Source organism: Scophthalmus maximus, chromosome 9 (genome assembly GCF_022379125.1).
Source record: "Scophthalmus maximus strain ysfricsl-2021 chromosome 9, ASM2237912v1, whole genome shotgun sequence".
Taxonomy (NCBI): domain Eukaryota; kingdom Metazoa; phylum Chordata; class Actinopteri; order Pleuronectiformes; family Scophthalmidae; genus Scophthalmus; species Scophthalmus maximus.
The window spans coordinates 13,163,296-13,182,425 of NC_061523.1; the positions used below are offsets into that span (position 1 = coordinate 13,163,296).

The 19,130-nt window shown below is 41.6% G+C and overlaps 1 protein-coding gene across 18 annotated transcripts in view; it reads left to right on the top strand.

Annotated features, from left to right (window-relative positions):
- The window catches only part of LOC118319165 (protocadherin alpha-C2-like), a 149,752-nt gene extending 133,067 nt beyond the window's left edge, over positions 1–16,685 (top strand). For all 18 annotated transcript variants that reach the window (XM_047334197.1, XM_047334194.1, XM_047334189.1 and 15 more), the window contains 3 exons: positions 2,278–2,342; positions 5,124–5,209; positions 13,511–16,685. In XM_047334197.1, the coding sequence (XP_047190153.1) occupies positions 2,278–2,342; positions 5,124–5,209; positions 13,511–13,818 (459 nt within the window). In that variant the 3' untranslated portion in view covers positions 13,819–16,685. The remainder of the gene's footprint in view (positions 1–2,277; positions 2,343–5,123; positions 5,210–13,510) is intronic.
- Positions 16,686–19,130: the final 2,445 nt, after the last annotated feature.

Genomic DNA, 19,130 nt, shown 5'->3' on the forward strand with positions numbered 1-19,130 from the left:
AGAGGTAGAGTCTGGGAAACAGTGCAGCCTTTGCCAGCTTGAAGGGCCATCAGTCCCACTGCACCAAAATAATCGTCTTCTGGTCACGTACATCTCTGGAACGGAACAGAAAGCCAGAGTTTAGGAATCAGTGAAGAAGCCTAGAATGGGGCAGAGAATAAGTTTCATCTAAATTAGAGATACATTTAATGTTTTCATTGCATAAGGGTGATGACAATATGCATAATTTCAGCCAGGTTTAACTAAAGCAAGGTATTAATAGGATAATATAAATATTGTGTTTTCTTCATAATCATGTTTGCCACGGAGATTCAGTGGGTCTGTCTCTTCTGTGCAGAAGGTGATGTGGGATAAAATAAGTGATAAAAAGACTAATTAAGAAATGTTGAACGTAGTGGTTCCCTTATCATTTGATGAGTTCCTCATTAAATGCCATTAACTGGCAGCAATGTGTTTCTCTGTGCTTTGCGTGGATTGGCTGGCTCTCCACAGATGAAGCAGGGGATGAAAGGTGATTGGACAGTGTTGACGGCGGAGGTGTGAGCTCTGTATCCATGCTGGGAGTCTTCACTGAGAGGGAGAGGGAAGAATTGAGGAAAATGTGAGAAAAGCGTTTAGTGGCCAAATGAAAACCTCTCCTTTTTTCTGATTTACAGAATATAGACAGGCAAGGAAATGAATACACTGAAAACCCACAGAATCTCTCTCTTTTATAAATATCTACTTTATTTAAGTTCTCTCTTTCGAATGATGAAACAGAATGCACTGATTTCTCATCATCGGTGTTGTCAGTATCAGATTTTTTTCTTCCTTCCTTCCGTCCTTCCGTTTTTAAATGGTTTTTATTCACTGTGTGATTTTTTGATTTTTCTAGTTTTGCATGTGTCTTCCCTTGGTAGAAGGCAGACAGGTTTAGGTTCTAGATGCTGTAAACGATCGCTGTGCTAGTGTGCGTTTTTATTTTTTCCCATAAACACCATACGGCCACTCAGGGTAGTATTCCTTCGCGGAAGCGGGGCAAACATTTTCCAAAGCTCTTTAATACCATTTATGGACAATCTGGCCTTTTTTTCCCCTTTTGTCTCACTCTCTTTCCATGTATTGTGTAAAAGGTAAGATTGAACAAAGAGCTTTTTTTCTGCTTATCTCTATCATTTTCCTTTCACAATTGATCAACACACTAATTGCTTTTTGGTGAGTGAGAAAATCAAGTTCACCCTTATTGTCCAGAGAGGACAGACGTTGCAGATGCTGTAACCCTCTGTATCTTTGTAGACGCTCTCTTCTGTTCGAATGACACCACAAGGAACACCAGGCTCCTCTCATTAAGACCAACTATTGGATTCCAAGGGTGATGAATGTCTACTGCACACTCCTAGAGGTCAATGCAGCTTCAGCAGCAAGTGAACATCTGTCATATATGAGAGTAAATGAGATTGCAAATGGGTCTCTTATGAACTGCACGGCCAAGCAGGGAGAATTTAGTACCCCCAGTCTGACTGGTTTAGCTCTGTCAGTGGTTTACCTTGAGTCGAAATAAAATGCAAGATCATGTGGTCTTACGTGGTCAGGTTAACGGCCTGTTTTGCTGCGCTGTGAGCATGCTCCTACAAAAGAATCTCAATGAATCGATGAATTTTAATTGTGTGATTATATTAAATTTTGTCACATTGTATGACGTTTTACCTTTATTTTCCTCTTGGTAAAAGGAACATACAAGGTACACACAGTCACTGAAGTCTCATATTACTATGTCACTAACAAATTGCATTACACGCAGATGGGGCAGAGGTTGATGAGATGCTGTGTCTCTTTGTGTCACTCTGTTATGACGCGTCTGTGTCTGGATGCAGAGCCGACGAGGTTAATCTGATATGTGCCCTCCACTGCCCCCATCTCCCTCCACTGGTGACCTTCACGAGAGTGAAATAACAGAGGGCAGTGAGTGGAGGGTAAAATGTAGACTGGGCTCTGCACAGTGACCATGGCGAGATGTGTCATACTGTCTAAAGCAGACTCTGTGCCAGTGAATCTCAAGGTTTGAAGGAGGATGTAACAAGGAGAGAGTTTAGCAGCAAAGGAGGGAGATATGATTGCACCTGCAAGCCTTAATTCATCACTCACTTTTCTCCAAAAGCAGGGGCATGCTGTCACTGCTAAGATTGCATGTGTGTGTGTGACACACATACACAAGCAGTTCTGTCCATGACTTATTAATGAGATGGTTTTGGCTTTCCCCTGTACTTAATACTCAATCACTCTCGTTCTCTATTGCAGCCCAAGGGGCCAGGTTCAGACTGGAGATATTCAGCCTCCCTGAGAGCAGGAGGTGTAATGCAGAGGTAAGCATCACATTTTTCCCCCACACACTTTTAGGTAAATATCTCATCATACCTCACCAGCCATTTTCATTTTGTTCTGTTAATATTAACACCCAACACAAACCTGGAGTTGACTCTGGATTTTGAGTAACATATCCTCTCGTAGTCTACAGAAAGGGTTTCAGTATTCCATTGAGACACACTCTGTATACTCAAGTTGTAAAAGAATAAAAACATGAAATGACGCTAAGTATTAACGCAACTTCATTCCTTTGTCACTTCGAAGGAAAATACCCTTGCAGAGGCCAAATACAATAATTCCATACTCAAGAGTTTGTGTCTATTATGATTAATCCACCAAAATGTATTTCTAAAGCAAATGTGCCTCATTTAAGGTCGTATATCTCTGTGCAGCTTTGGAAAGGTCATTTGGTTAAATGGAGATAAAATTAATTTGTTGTTGTTGTTGAATTAAGTCTTTCATCCTTTTGGTTCCCTCTCAACTGGTTAATGTTAGAGAACCAGTTGATGCATATGTTTTGATGGGATAAATTTGCAACCCAGAGGCTAACTACTTGTTCTACCTTTTACACGTGCATTATTTCTATTAAATATAAACTTTAAAGTAAATTTTGATTTAAAAAAAATCCCAGATGATCCCAATTTGATTATCAATGATAAACAACTGAGTGTGAAATATGAAAGAACCAGTATTGCGAGAAGGAAAATGTCTCTGTCAATATTAACAGGCAGATGGAGAACTGACAGGAGGGAGGGATAAGCAGAGAGGGGGGGTCAGTGATGGATGAAGGGCAGGTAGTCAGGTGGACAGATGGCCCATCAGGGACACAGGGGTTGCTGCATGACCACCCCGGTTATCACGTCACCCATAACACACGGGGCCGTTACCTGCTGTGAGATCAGATGGGCATGATCTAATCAAGGGTCATGCTAATGAGATGGCACCATAATTACAAATGTGACCTGGTGGAAAGATTTTGACCTAATGAATTTATCTCTATTCATGTGTCATCTCTCATATCTATATGCTATCCCTTTAGGTTATCCACGTCCTATAGATAGATATAGAATAGATGGAGGAATTTGAGATATACTGACCTTTCACAGATGAATTCCTATGTACACACATATGTGTATCTCAGTGGCTTTGACAGTGATAAAAGCAGAGACAACTCTTTCACCGCTCAATTTTAACAGTATTTGGCTATTTGCCTCCCCAGGCCCACAAGACACACGTACAGTATGTAGGTATTTACTGGGACATTCATGTCAGATTAACAAGAGTGAACCATGTGAGTGTCGCTAATGTAACACAGATTACCTCGTAATTACAGCAGAGATTAATGAGAGTTAATGTGCTAACGCATTAAGTCTTTCTTGTGACTCACTACCGCTGATGTGTTTTAGGTTGACGATCCCCTCCTGACCCAAAACCAAGCCTCACAGAATTTTAATCATATTTACAGTATATACTAACATAATCAGAGCTTGTTTGAGAGATTTTTGTGCTGCACCCAAACATCATGTAATGGCTCTGAATTATTTCATTTCATTTGATGCACAACATTTCTCCTAATGGGTGTTTTTAGGAGCTTGTATCTGGGATTGCTGTAGTTATGATTCGCAACAAACAGACTTGGTCTGAGAGCGTTTTATCGCTGGAAAATGATGAGGAAGCATGTGGTTAGAGACAGTAAGAGATGAGATTGTGAGGAATGAGAGGGGAGGACAGGCATTAGCTGAAAAGTGTATCGTCAATCCAGTGTTTGCCATTAATATTTGATCAGTGTGATGATGCCGATGCTCAGCTGCACTTAAAATGGCCTCCGTGGCCAGATCACTTCCCCTCTCTTTACAGAACCATTGTAAATAGAGATCTGGATTAATATGTCTTTTCTCTGTCTTTATTACTGATAAACTACATACCCATGCTCTTATTTACAAAAATCTGTTTCAATACTCCTTGGTTCTCTTTGATAAAGACGGAAAACATATAATTTTAAAGGAGTAAAATAATTATTGAATATTCAATTATTGAAGAAATACAGGCTCACACATTCACTTCTGGAGACCTAGTTTACACTTGGGGACAGTTAGGAGTCACAGTACTGCTTTTAGAATAGCATTTAATGTAAGTTATTTTCATTGAACAAAATACAGTCTAGGTAAAGAGGGTTTAAGAGGGTAACTATGGTTGCTGCGGAAAAATCCCAGAGAAAGGATTTAAAAAAGGATTTCATATTACTCTCTATATGATTAGATATTCTATCTGTGTCAAGGGGTAATGTCTCATGGCCTTTAACAAGGGTTCTGCCCACTTGATGATTTCAGATAGCAGGTTTCACCTGGATGTTCATACCTAAAACCCTATCGTCCATGCTCGATATGATCCAGTAAACCCTCTCATTTACAGGCAGAGGCAGTGAGAGACGAGTGCAGTTTGTGGTAGGGTGTCTGTTCTTAGTTCTATAGAGAGTGTGGAGTTTTATCTGTAGAGGAGAGAGGGCTGAAATCCCACAGAGCGGGTGTGAAAATGTAAGGACAGCCATCTGTTATCCGTAATCCTGAGACTGTCAGGAAATATAGGGTGAATAATTTAATCCTAATATGAACGTCACATTTCTGGGATAGTGTTCCGCTGCACAAAGAGTTGGTCCATAAATACAAAATCATATCGATGGAGGCCATATGCTATATTTTGCAGTTTAATTTAAAACCATATACGATGTATTGCAAGTGAGTGAATGCCTTACAATAATGTGTTTGTTTTTTTCGTTCCAGCTCTGTGCACATGGAGGAGTCCTCAGTAATGCAAGGAGCCCAAGGGGTCCTGGTTCAGAACTGGCCAACTGCATCCAGTGCCGCTGGTAAGAATAATTCAAGCTTCCCTTCAACTTCAGCAGCAGCATGAACTAAAGAAGCAAATTGGATAAAGTTGATAGTCTAATTTAGCACATATAAGCCTAATTTAGTCCTAAAGGTCTAAAATAGTGACAGCTCAAGACCAACTAATGTGAATTTGGGGGGGCTGATGCTGATTAAAATATCTGTGCAAAACATTCAGTGACACAAAACAATGTTATGCCAACCACTGTACATTCCTGAAGTACATTCTTATCAAACTGCAAGAGACCAATAAAACGAGAAAAACTGAGATATCTTCTGCAAGATCACCCCGACCCACTCCTACCGCTTCCCACTTCTGCGGGGAGAGGAAATGACATGTGCTACGTAGGCGGAGATGGATATCTCTGCTCTCTGTTGCAGGAAGAGAGACAATACAGAGAGAAAGAGGGGCAAGTGTTGATTGGATTACCAGCAAGATGTTTACAGAGGAAATAAGCCTCTGCACCACAGAGGGCAAACATCAGAGAATACATTACAGAAGACTAATAAAATATAAATACACTCCCTCGCATTTTAATGTGGATATCTCTAAACCCGCAGCTCTTTTATACAAAAACACAAAGGGCAAGATTAGGGATTGATGATGTGGGCAACAAATACTATGTTAACTCTGTACCTAAATCCCTACCTCAAAGTAGCAACGTACAAGTACATGTATACCCATCCATTTGAATTGCTCCCATACACATCATTTTAAGAAACTTATTTTCAGTTGTGTGACAGTTTGTGGAATTTGCACAAGTGTGATTTAAATACAGTGATAATTATTCACATCACTTTTTTCTGTTAATCAGCTGCAGGCAAGTGTCGCACATGGACGTGTCGAGATAGCTCGTTGTCTTGACAACCATTAAGTCTAAATTTAACTGTTAGCACCTTTTGCTGCATCACTGTTGTCAGGTACACAGGGATATTGCAAGACTGGAGCTTCATTCTAATTATGTTAATAAATAATCACGGGGGGGGGGGGTCAGACCCAATGCAGAGAAGTCACTTTATCTGCAGACGACAATTGGTCAAAACGTTTTTTGACCTTCATCAGGGCGGAAAATACTTCAACGAGGTTTAAACCAAGCCCTGCAAAGGAGCTTATAAGAAATCAGTGCTAGACGAAGCATAGGAACAGGAACATTGGAGCAAAACCAAAGTGAAACTGACAGCCTACTCAATTCTAGACGACATTTCACGGATATTGTAATGTGAATGTCATTGCTTATGATGCCAGATGCCCTGCCCCCAAACCAAGATTTTCTGATTGGAGACGCACTGCATCACAATGTCAGTGCCCTATGCTCATTGAGGAGAATTCACTTGTCATTACTCTTACTTTTCCTCTGAAGACAGGCAAGTGGGGTCAAAAAGGATTAGAGTGAAATAGAGACAGGACTGGCCTGGTGGAGGAAAAAATGAAGGTGGAGGCCAGTGAGAGAATGAGACAGACGTGTGTGTGCGATTTGAAGGCAGGAGCATGGTACACAGTGCAGTTGCGTTAAGATAAAGAGGCGATTTGTTGTAATTAAGAATCTAGAGATGGCCTGGCCCGCTGTCCTTTATGGGCAGGAGGCGGTGGGATCGGCAGGCAGACAAACTGCCCACACACTAACTACTGTCTCTTCCTATCCACATGCACACACGCACAGCCTCCTCAGCTTTGCCATCGATTTCTTGCCATGGCTGAGGACTCGCAGCCCGCAGGCACAACGTGAGATGTGGAGAGACAGAAAGATTGAAGAACAGACAGTAGTGACGTCTTTAGGGTGGGTCAGCGGTAACAAGATCAGCTGGTGGGGATTTAAGGTGGTCTAATTGAGACGTGGCAGTTCAAGAACAACACGTTGTGCACATGCTAACTATGCTTCGCCGAAGGGCTAACTGTCCCTTCTTCCTCTCATGGGTTAAGAATGGAAACATTAGCTGAGGGCTATATAAGCTTTAGGTCAAATTTTAGGTTTAGATTAAGGATAATTCTGGGTCAAGAGTGTCAGATGAAATGATTTTTCTTTAAATATTTTTTTTATAGACCTCCCTTTCAAGATTGAGAAAGATTTGTGTTCTGACGTCAAGTAGATTTTTTTTGTCATGTCTAAAAAGTGAGAGAAATTGAGTTATTGATTCAATGTGGCCTGTCACATCACCATGAGTCATAGACTGCGCTAATTGTAGTTGTTTTGTCTAGTTTGTTTGGCAGGCTGCGTTTCGTAGGTGGAGAGCAGGGGCATATAAGAGTTTGGTTTGTTATGGGAATCGTATCATTCTGGGTAAAGAACCGACGGGGTGCTGTTTTTTTCCATCACAAAATGAGACACGGAGTTGCAGCCGACAACGCCCCTATCTCTTCCCCTCTTATTTGCAGAGTGTTGGCATCAGTTGATGCCTGTCTTTGCATCTTGTTGTGTGTTTTCACATGTACGTGCCTCTGTGTGCGTGTGTGCTCTTGGCTGTGTTTCCAAGTGTGTTTTGGCTGCCTGCTTTGTGTGCGGCTCCTGCTGGGACAGATGGAGCGCAGCCCACGCCCAGATTAACAGACCCACATTAATGAAATCAGTGCTCTGCTCGCTGTCTAACTCTCTCTCCCTATCTATTCCTCACTCCCTCTATGTCCTTCTCTCTTGTCCTCCTCTCTCTATATATGTATCACAGCTCTGTCTCTTAACCAAGAGCACACTCGGAGAGAGCTGTGTAGAATTGCGACCATCCGACATTGCGACAGTAGGGAGATGGGTGGTTAACTACACAGGGGAATGAAAAGAAACGAGACTAAACAAGAATAAGAACGATATCGTGCATAGGAAGGTGAGAGGCAGTAGACAAACTGTTTTGGAGGGAGTGACAATGAGTAAATCAGAGTGATTGACTGTTGCAAAGTGTGCAAAGGAAAGAGAGGAGGCTGCTGTTGCTAGGGGAGAGTGGTTAGACTAGAAAGAGCGAGAGGGACGAGAGAGAGAGAGCTTGCAGCATTATTCTCCATCAGCACAAGCACTGTCACCATGACTCCTACCAATGTCCTACTGCTTCACTGGAGGATGTAGTTTCCATGGCAACCATTCATGGCCCCTAATATTGAGCGGAGAGAGGGGGGGGGGTGCTGCAAACATATGGCGTGGGACAAAAGGTACTGGAGGAAGGGAGGGCGGGGTGGGATAAGAGCAGACTGTGGCATCAGGTGAAGGACAAGCTAAAAGATGACGGCAGGGACTGACGGTGTTACAGGAGGGAGGGATATGCAGGAAGGGGGGTAGTTGGAGGTAAGAGGTGTAACAGTAGGGAGAAGAGTGACCTACATTCACTGGGGCGGTGGTGTACTGCAGAGGTGGATGCAGGTTTACTGTGTTCTGTATCACCTCAGTTTGCAGACACACTGAAGCATGTACACGGGGGAACAGAGAGGACGACAGATTTGGTTAGAGTTAGCTGTAACCAACCGCAGCAGACACCTGTCAAGGCAAAAATAGACTCAAGGGTGATGGCAAAAGGCCAAGTGAGGGGGAGAAAGTGTGGAGCGATGATGAAGAAAAAGATGGCAGAAGACAAGAATCCACTGAGGATTTTACTTTGTTGTGCCTTATTTGATGCCCTCCTATGTTGCATTCAGGCCTAAGAGCATGTCTGTCTCATCAGAAAGGAGGTGTGGATATGGAGAAGTACTGTATGATTTGAGTGAATTATTTCTTGGTGTTGGTTAAAAAAACAAAGAGGGAGAGAAGAGATAAAGATAGAAAGATGATTGAATTCAAGCTTCATGTCACCATAGCTGCAGCCTTTCAGTTGATGTATACGTGATGTGAATAGACTTCACAAACAGAAAGGTACGGTAGAACAATCTAGAAGCTGTCAGGGACTTTTCACTGTCCCTGAATCCCTCCTCCCCATCTGGTTCCTATTCTCGACGTCAGTTATTTCCTTTCCTTTATTGTCACAGTTTTTTTTTAATTCCCACCCAGCTCTCTCAGAGACTTTAAATATCTTGCCAGCTCCCTATCTCCTTTTCTCTTTGGAGGATAAATCCATTTCTCCTTCCCATTTATTTATTTTTTGTCATAGCACCTACACACACTGACATACTGTAGACTGAACACACACATAGAAAGATATGCAGATAAAAACTCAAAACTCCTACTCTGAGTTGTTATTCTGAGAACTCAGTGTTATTTGTATTGTGGTAAGTCCTGTCACTTTGGATTACTTGTGTCCACCACCTGCCACACGATCCAGTCGGAGCAGACGACAATGTGCTCAACCTGGCATGAAACCCAAGCAGTGACACTCACACACATAAAATTGAACTGTCAAATATGCCTATATAGAGATATATGTTGCCTTAAAAACCTGCAACCGACAGACATTTCCCTTGTTACCCATGACTCTTTTTATTTCTTTAATAAATTATATGGTAATTTATGCTGGCTCCGAAAAGTATCCTTCCATCACCACCCAGGCGTAGCAGTGAGAACACGGACACAGGAATAAGAATTGGGGTTTTAAATAGACTACAATATCACATTTTGTGTTTGTCAAAATGTGTACACACACACACACACACTGCACCACACACTCACAGACAAAGGTGCTGTCTGGGAGAAGGGTGCGGTCGCAGCTGATTCGCAGATTTCTCTAGCACTGGCTGTGTGAAAAACAAAACAAATTCTTGCTTCTTCAGGATCTTTTGAATCCATTTTCTATGTTTTATGTTAGTGAGCGTCATGTTTCAATATCTGCGTCCTTGCACTTGCTGACCCCTCTTCTTCTTCTTCCTCCTCCGCCTCTTCCTCTCCAGCTCGTTATGTAACACTGCACTGCGCTCCACTGCGCTTCTGCCCAACTGGCCGATGGTGGGGCGAGAAGGGGGGGCAAAATGGAGCCTGGGTGATTTTAAGCGGCTGTGAATACCTTGAGTGGCGCTTGGGTGCATATAGGAGATATTCACACTCAGATGATTAAAGACTCCAGGATCAAGGTCCGGGGAAGATACAGCAAAACCACAGACTATAATGCAAAATGGTCGTTTAGAGTGATCTGTGCCAGATGGTTAAAATGTAATAGAGATGGGGGCAACAGTCATCACTACAGAACTAATAAACTGTCCTTGTCTGTAATGTGCCGATTAGCTATCAGTGACGGACACGCAGTTTATTACCCAATCACATTAACGTTAACATAAACATTGATAGGCACGATTAAGACCGTTGTCAATAAATGGGAGGGACGGCTGTTTGCTGGCTGAGATTTTCCACGCTATATTAGATGAAAGGTCAGAGGAAATAAGAGATGGAGAGAGGGGAAGGGTGGCAGGGAAAATAGAAGGAGGGAGGTTGTGCAAGAAGAACAGAGAGGAGAGAAGAGAGGCTCCGTAACAGCCATTGAAAAAACCTGATGGTAGAAATGGTTGTTTGTGGAGATCAGTGAGGCTGTTACTGCCATAGAGGAAGAGAAGAAGACAAAAGGCACTGAGATTCAGCGTAGCTGTAAATATAAAGGTGACAGATAGTTTGCCTTTTCAAGCTAATTCACATATAATCACTGTATAATCCCTCTTAATTATCATTGTTAAGACACATGCCGTTAGAATTATTCGAGGTAAAAGAACAAAGTCTTGTTATGTGAAGACTGTTATGATATCAGCTTTTCAGTTTCATCAGAGTTTAACCCAGTTGGACAACACTATGCCCCACCATTTGTTTTCTTCCTTCTTTTTGGGGACGTTGACCCTTTTTAAGAGATTTACCCTGCACTGCCTTCCCATCTGTCTGCTCTCCGCATGACTCATCACTCTCCGCGGTCATGTTTTGTTTATGAATGCAAGTTTGCAATGGTGTCTCATCAAGTTCACACATTGTGTTAGACAGGAAATTTCTCAGAGGCAAGAGAGTGGACACAGTTTACCAAAGCATTGCCAGCACTCCAGTATTCTGCATTCATGATTTCATTTTTTTTTTTTTTTATCCCCATTTGAGATTATAGAATCAGGGTCATGTTTCTGCTGGCGTAGTAAGATGAGGATTTATCAACTGGGGAGGACTCTTTTGCTCATAAACGAATGTGACTCTAGCTGTCTCTGTGACTTCATGTGGAGGGAGCAGTGACTGGATCTAGGCTGTCCCGTCCTAATCTCCTCAGTCTCTGTCGAATTCTGTCTTCTCTATTCAGCACTTGCAGCTGTGTTGTCGCAGTCAGTGAATGCATGAGAGCGTTTTGGGGAAAAGTGATGTGAAAAAAAGTGCACGACCTACCCAATTCTTTAAAAAAAAAAAAAAAAAAGACTACAACAATAAATCAATTATCAAAGTAGCTGCAGACTACTCTGTTAAATCGGCAAATCACTGTAAGTGTGGCATGAAAACGTGAAATAAAATTTGAAATGCCATTGTCTGCTTCAACTTGGGCAATTTTCCTGCCCGAAGGAGGAGCTTTAGAGCAGTGCGTGCGTCTGAGACCGATTAGGATTGTATGCCAAGCAGCAGACATCATGTTTGCTATGGATTTACTCTGCTGATCTTTCACTGTGAGCCAATCCATGAAAATGGTGAAATGTGGAAGGCAAAACGAACACTTAGCACAAAAGCTAGCATAGACATTAAGGAGAGAGTTAGATTGGAGTATATATTTGAAAAGGGGAGTAATGGGGACCATCATCTCCACAAATTAAGATTATTAATGCTAGTTATTTATGTCTGAATTAGTATAACAGAACAATTCAGGGCTTAAACAGACAAACACAAGACTCCTGATGTTTCTCACTGATGTAATGTAGAATAAAGTGTCAGCCTGTTCAGGTCATCATAACTGGATGAATTTCAGTTAACATTCCACAGCATTTTCATAAAATTGTTAAATCAGAATTAGGTTTGCAGTCTCTTTGACCGGCTGCGTTAAGGATGATGGTTCATTTTGTGTAAGAGATGCAAAATAAAGAGATATTTTGGGCCTGGCTGGGTAAGAGAAGACTGGTATTCTCTGCCCCGGGTACGACACGAGGTCAGGCTTCTTCTTCCAGACACTGTTCCTTCTGGTTGGATGGAGCCTTGCTCATTTAATCTCCCCTTTGGAAAGAACTCAGAAAAGGAGTCTGCGAAGTAAAAGTGAATATGTGTGGCAAGTGTTGCAAGTAGGTCATTGCTGTGAGGAAAGAAGCAAAGTGAAATGGACTTTTGCTGGTAGACTTGTGGGTGTGGACAGATGGGTTGCCCATGACATCCTAAATGCACTTAGCCCAAACAATTACTTAACAATGACATGTTTTCTTCATGTCAACTCTTCTTACCAGTGTCTGTCTTAATTAGGGTTTTCTTACGTACATGTTACCACCCTTCTAACATTATTAACCACCAATTTGCCAATGTTGATAGAGAGTAGATATATAGATTTTAGGTAGATATAGGAAAGCGGTTTTACAGGTCACCTCAGAGCAAGTGTACATGTTCAACCCCCTAAATGGAACAATTTGCCTAAAGCAAACATCTGCATAAATATACAAGGGCTACATTCAGTCGCACATACTTAATTTGGTAAAAGTAAAATGATGCTTCTCTTCCAAAACAACGGGGTTACATTTTAGCACAGCTTTAATTCATGACCTTTCTCAGCCTTCAACATTATGATGAAGCGTTTAATGTTTCATCCAACAGTGCCACGGATGTTCTATTTCGCTAGAAGGGAGTCTTTGTTTCATTGCCCACTTAGCAGACTCTTCTCGCAAAGCTCCCACCAACTTTCTTAACATTTTATAAAAAGCAGGAGCACATACACACATCTGCTCATATTGGCACCTGAAGGTGATTTCAAATAACACTGACCCTGTAACTTGATTGAACAATTCTTAATCCATCAGAATGTGTGGTATCCGCATCCCATATCATATCCTTTTCAGTTTGTATAACGCTCCCTTAAACTTGCTTGCATGAAGCACAGGCACAATCTCCGATGACAGGCTAATTGGACTTTCACGCTGGTGTGTCTCTTTCATAAACCACATTCATGACATTCATTTAAGTGCCGAATACATTAGAAATGAGGTGCAAAAGGTATAGTAAGCATCACCCAGTGTGGCTGAAGGAGTTTGCCAATGAATAATAAGTGGTTGCAGCCTGTAATTTGTAGCTTTCTACATTGCAAATCAAGGCGTGTGGAATAAAATGCTGGCACATTTGATTTTTTGTCTGTTCATAATAAAATCCTAGAATTTGATTTTATTTGATAACCACATCTGTTCGGGTTAATACATTCCAAATAAAAGCCTCTCATGATCTCCTTTCTCTTTATTTCAGATGCTGAAGGTGGAGAGGTGTCCCCCCCAATGGGCGCCGGTGTAGACAGCAACAGTTGGCACTTTCGCTATGGCCCCGGGGGTCCTGGTGCACCCCCACAACACCTGAAGCCTGGCGAGGTTCCCCCAGAGGCCTTCATCATCCCTGGCTCCCCCGCCATAATATCCATCAGACAGAACCAGGGAGGAGAGGACGACAAGAGCGATTTCATCACCTTCGGAAAGAAAGAGGAGGCCAAGAAGAAGAAGAAGAAGAAGAAGGAGAAGAAAGACAAGAAGGATAAGGGGAAAGATGATGGAGATGAGTAGAGGTGCGGAAAGAGAAAATGGCAAAGAAGAAAAGGGCGTTGATAAAACAGAGGTACCAACCAAAGTCCACTGGGCAAAAAGAAAATGTGAAAATTACCAGAGATTTTTTTAAATTTCATTTTATTACTTATTTTCACTGATAACATTCTAAAGCTCTTTCTGTTATGAACCTGGCCTTACCAAGATTTAATTTGCCTTCAGTCCCTTGCTGAGGTAAATTGTTGATCTTGCCTTGATAAACAATAAAATGATTGATTTTGCTCCAAGCCCCTATGTGCCTGTACACCCGGAGTCAACTCATGTCAGTCATCCTTTCCGGTAAGGAAGGACCAATCTTTGCCCTCGTCTATAATTTCTCTCCTTTAACCCACTGGGCACGTTGGCACCTCTGTCTTACCCCCTCCCCAACTATGATGTGTAAACCATTCTCCCAGAGAGGAGACAAATACTTTGTACGAGAACAACAGAAAGCTCTGTGCCAGCCAAGGAAAAGAAGAACGACATCGAAGACTGCAACAAATGTATGCCATGTGGAGCTGGACACACACCACTTGTAAATAGCACAGACGAGAGTCACTGAAACTAAGGCTAACATGACACTGCTGCAGATTCCTCTGGTAATTACCAACAGTGTTTCCTAAGATCTCAAAGAAACCACATGCACACACATGCATGCTCACACATTCTAACACGCAAAAACACAAGAACACCAACTTACCATGGCAAAGTGGACACGAAAAGCACTTGAGAGAAGGAGGGAAACAAAAAAAGTGAGAAAAACAACTGACATCAAAGAAATGTGCTTAAAACTAGACACTGCAAGCTTTTTGACCTGCACAGGCGCCTATGCGGTGCACATGTGTACATCAACTCTCTCAGGATGGAAGCGGCATCCTATGAAATCACTCTGCATTTGCTCACTGCAATTGAAGGACACGGGGAGCCTCATCTCCAGCCAGAACCCCAACTGAGGAATGCAGAGAGCCCCTGGAAAGATGGAGAGATGGGAAGTTACCTCACATTCTCCTGAGGATCACAGAGGGGAGAGTCCAGCTGAGCTGGCTTGTGACTCTACGTTCAGTCAGTGGACTCTGATAAAACCGAATACAGAATATTAGGAGAGTCTCGAGATTTTGATAACACCTTCTCTTATCCCCCCCCCCTGCTGCAGCAAAAGCTTAAAGCTTTCTGCTTTGAATGTTTGGTAGCAACCAGTCCTTACCTGATACCTTGAGTTTACAACTGCTCACCTGCTTGTACTTGCCCCAAGTTACCACGAGCCATCCTCTCCTCCCCCAGCTGCCTTTTCCCCCACGGTCACCCATCCCACTAATTGCCTCTTCATCTGATGATGAAGTTTGTAAACTTATTCTGTTTTAATTTATTCTCTTTAGAGATTCATTATTACATGCAGTTTTATTTTTGTTGCTCTTGTTTTCTTCCTCATGATTTTAACTGCTTTTCACGCACCATGCCTACCCCTGTCTACCCTCAGAGACTGCCCCTAACCCCCGCTCTGACCCCCCTCCCCTGCTCAGGATCAATCCTGGGAATGGCCTGCTCTGAACATTGTGGTGTGCTGGGAACAGCATGGAGTAATGTGGATGAGGCCTGGGGAAGTCAAGACGGGGGTCGACACCCTGAACTCTTGTCAGATGTCTCTCTAAGTGCAAAACGGTTCAGTGCTTTTAACTTGTGAATATGCTGTTCATTTCCTGTTTGTAGCCACTGATGAGAGGGGACCAGGTGGGATGCAGCAGATTACAGGGGTGGAGGACTATGACAAAGTCAGGAGACAGGTGCCGTGGGCTGGCCCTCCCCCTCCACGAACAAGAGAAGAAAGTTGATTGTTTAGGATCCTTGAGTCACATATTAGCTTTTATGTACGCTGTAAATGTAAGCGTAGACTTCAATAGATTGTCTCAACATTAGTAATTGAAACCTGCTTAAAAAATACGGGCATCTAGGATTCCCATCCCTCAGCCATATCCCACCAATCCTCTCTCAGGAGGTTTTGAAAAAGGCCTGCTCTTGTTGGTCCCCCCCCCCCGCCTGTAACTTGTCGCCACGTCCCCCAAGGTTTGCGGCTAAGTATGACGTCACTCCATTAAGTGGCTGCTGCATGTACTGCTCTAAGGAAACACATACTATATAGAGAAATATATATATAAATAGATAGATGGCTCTGATTTTATTCTTTTGTATTATCATTTTTCTTCATTATTCGCACAGGAGATATTTGTATGTACTTCTGTCTCTGCCAAACATCTACGTACTACAATCTTCATGCTCCACAGATGTTGTATGGCATCCACTGAACCTCTTTGGATATTTGTAAATGCTTTAGTGTGATACCTTTCAACGCAAGTCTTTTTTTTACTAACTATGATTTTTGCTTTTGAGAATAAGCAAAGCAAGAAAAGGAAAAAAAGAAAAAAAATCACTCTGTGTCTGGCTTTGACATGACGATCTAACTAAAACTGTAATATTGTAACTGAAATATGTATGATCCTATGATGAGCTATCACTTCCCTTTCACTCTTAAAAAAAATAAAAAATGACAGAAAAAAATTGTTGTGTGAAAAAAAGGTATATGTAGTATATTCTTGTGTTTAGTGATCATTCATGCTGTCATTCTTTCCCAATGTATGGTGGTGAACTATGGTGGCACTGTGCTGTCCTAAATGGATCAGCCCAGATCTGTGTTAAAACCCTTTTTTTCTACACCCGCTCATCAATTGTAACAGTGGAGTAGTGAATATCATTTATTTCATTTATTTTCTGACTTTTTTTATTTTACCTAAATGGATACAGTGGTAATGTGTTTTGTTTATAAATCACTAATAAAGTTTTCTTTCTTAAAAATACTTTTTGAATTCATTGTCTTGGGGGATTTGTGTCTTGTTTAACTTAGCACTTTGAGATTGCTTTTAGCAATGAAAAAAGCTCTATAAATGTAATTTTATTATTATTATTATTATTATTGGTTAGTCTAATTGTTATTGCAAAAAAATTGACTTCTGGGAATGAGTTAAAATACACAATGTCTTTTTAGGTTTTTATTGGGAATGTCATTTCAGCCCAGATGAGTGAGAAAAGAATGGATCAGTGAAAGATGGACACAGGACACAGGACTGACGAGCTGTCTGCAGGCTACTAGCCTCTATCACCCATCTCTCTCTGCACTGACGAGCACTCAGAAAGGCTCATTCCCTGCAGAGATGAGAGACACAGTCAGAATGACCTGCCCAGCAACGATGCCTCATTTCTCCCTGTTGAAAGTCGTGGCCACAGATGGTCCAAACAGTCCCTTGTGCAAAGGAAGCTTCCAAATGCAACATAATTTAATAGAGTGGCTGAGGAGATTTATCGTGTCCCACTGGGTGAGTTTGTGGGGGCGGAAAAAATGGCAAAATAGAGAGAGATCAATCATGCTGGCCTAGATAATATGCAGCATTGATAATCAATTCCTTTATCCAGTCATCTACTCAGACTGTTAGCTCAATAGTTTCCTAAAGGAGCATTTAGAGTTCTATTTGTTGAGTGTCTATTTACAAAAAGATAAATAGATGAGTGTGTGTGTTGTTATGATTTTATTCACCGGCAAGTCTGAAAAGTCCCCTACCTATATGCTGTTTTACCTTCATAACCTTCATGTGTATGCAAATCTGTAGATTATTATTTGAGTAATCTGGCTAACAAACAAACATACAGCCAAACTGAACGAATCATATAATAATAATAATAATAATAATAATAATATATTGAATTTATAAGGTGCTTTTCAAGTACCCAAAGCGCTCAATATGTACTGTAACTTCTTGGTGCAGGTAAAATGTGCTTGTGACCCCATCCCATTTAGTCTCTCCAAGACACAGACAAAATAGTCTCTATGGTGACAACTATTTGGGGAGCAGTCTCCATAGCAACAGTCTCATGCTTAGGGTTGAAACTGTGAGGTGCCCATGACCTCAAGAATGTTGGGGGGGGGGGGGGGGGGGGGTGTCTTTTCATGTGCCACAGAGCTAAGCTGACTATGGCTGCTGATTTGATGATGCATTCCTACAGATGTGTTTCTAACACCTTGTGTACTTTTAACTGGTAAGAACAAAGGATCCGTGGAACGATTTTTAACACAATCAATGAACACCCACACATTCCCATGAGCATTTACAAAATGTGCTCTGGCCCCCCTGGATTCGGGCTCATTTGAGTTATACAAACAAATTAACAAACAAGCAAACTGTCTCAGTGTGCAGAAAAGCAGCCTGTGGTGTTTGGTCTGCAGAGCAGTGAATATTTGGCTAATGAATATGTATGTATATATATATATCACTGTGGCAGAGTGCAAGCAAAGCAAGAGGCCACTGCTCACTCTCTTTATAGCTGTCTGGTCCACGTGCACAAATGTAAACCAGTTTAGACACAAAATAAATACATGCTACACTATATTGTGCTGTTGTCTGTCTTTGTTTTTTGCAGTATGGACTTAACTTACTAAGAGAAAAAAACTAATGGTAAAACAAACTCAAAGTATCATGGAAGTATTTCAGTATTTTACCAAATAGGACGGGGCAGATAACAAGTCTATGTCACTAAAAGTCATGTCATGATTGTTATTATCTTCTTGAATTAGAGACAAGGCACCTTTTATCCCGATGCAGGAACATGATGGCAGCTCCTAACACAAAATTAAAAATCATTATCTGAGGCAGAGGCCTTTAGAACTCTCAGGTCAACTATCTGTGAAATATAACATTGGGAAGTTATAATGTACCTCATACACAATATCAAAGATATAAAACAATGGATTTCTCCAACGGTACTAGAACTGAAGTGTTTATCTCAGTATCTAAGTATAGGCTGGTGATGTTGCCAGCTGCAGTGACTCAGCAACACCATCATCCTGCTGAGGAAGGAAAATGGAGTGACTCAGAAGCAGGCGCGATGAACATGGAGACATCAATGTGCACAATAACTTTGGCCTGGGGCAGGAGCGTCACTACACATTGCACTTTGCAGACAGTGTGTGTGAAGTGCGAGGGAGTTCATGATACAGAGATGGTGGGATGATAATTAATTACATTTGTTAAAGCCTGTCATGATAAATGCAAATGCACCATACTGATTTACTGACAACTGAAATATATAGAATTACCTATATAGTCACTCATCTATCTATCTATCTATCCCCAGAATATTGATGTTTCATGTTGAATGTATATGTATACAGCGTGTGCAGAATGTGAAATATAATGTTTTGGTCACTGCTTGAGTTGTTAGAGCATGGTGCATTTTCAATTACCAGTGAA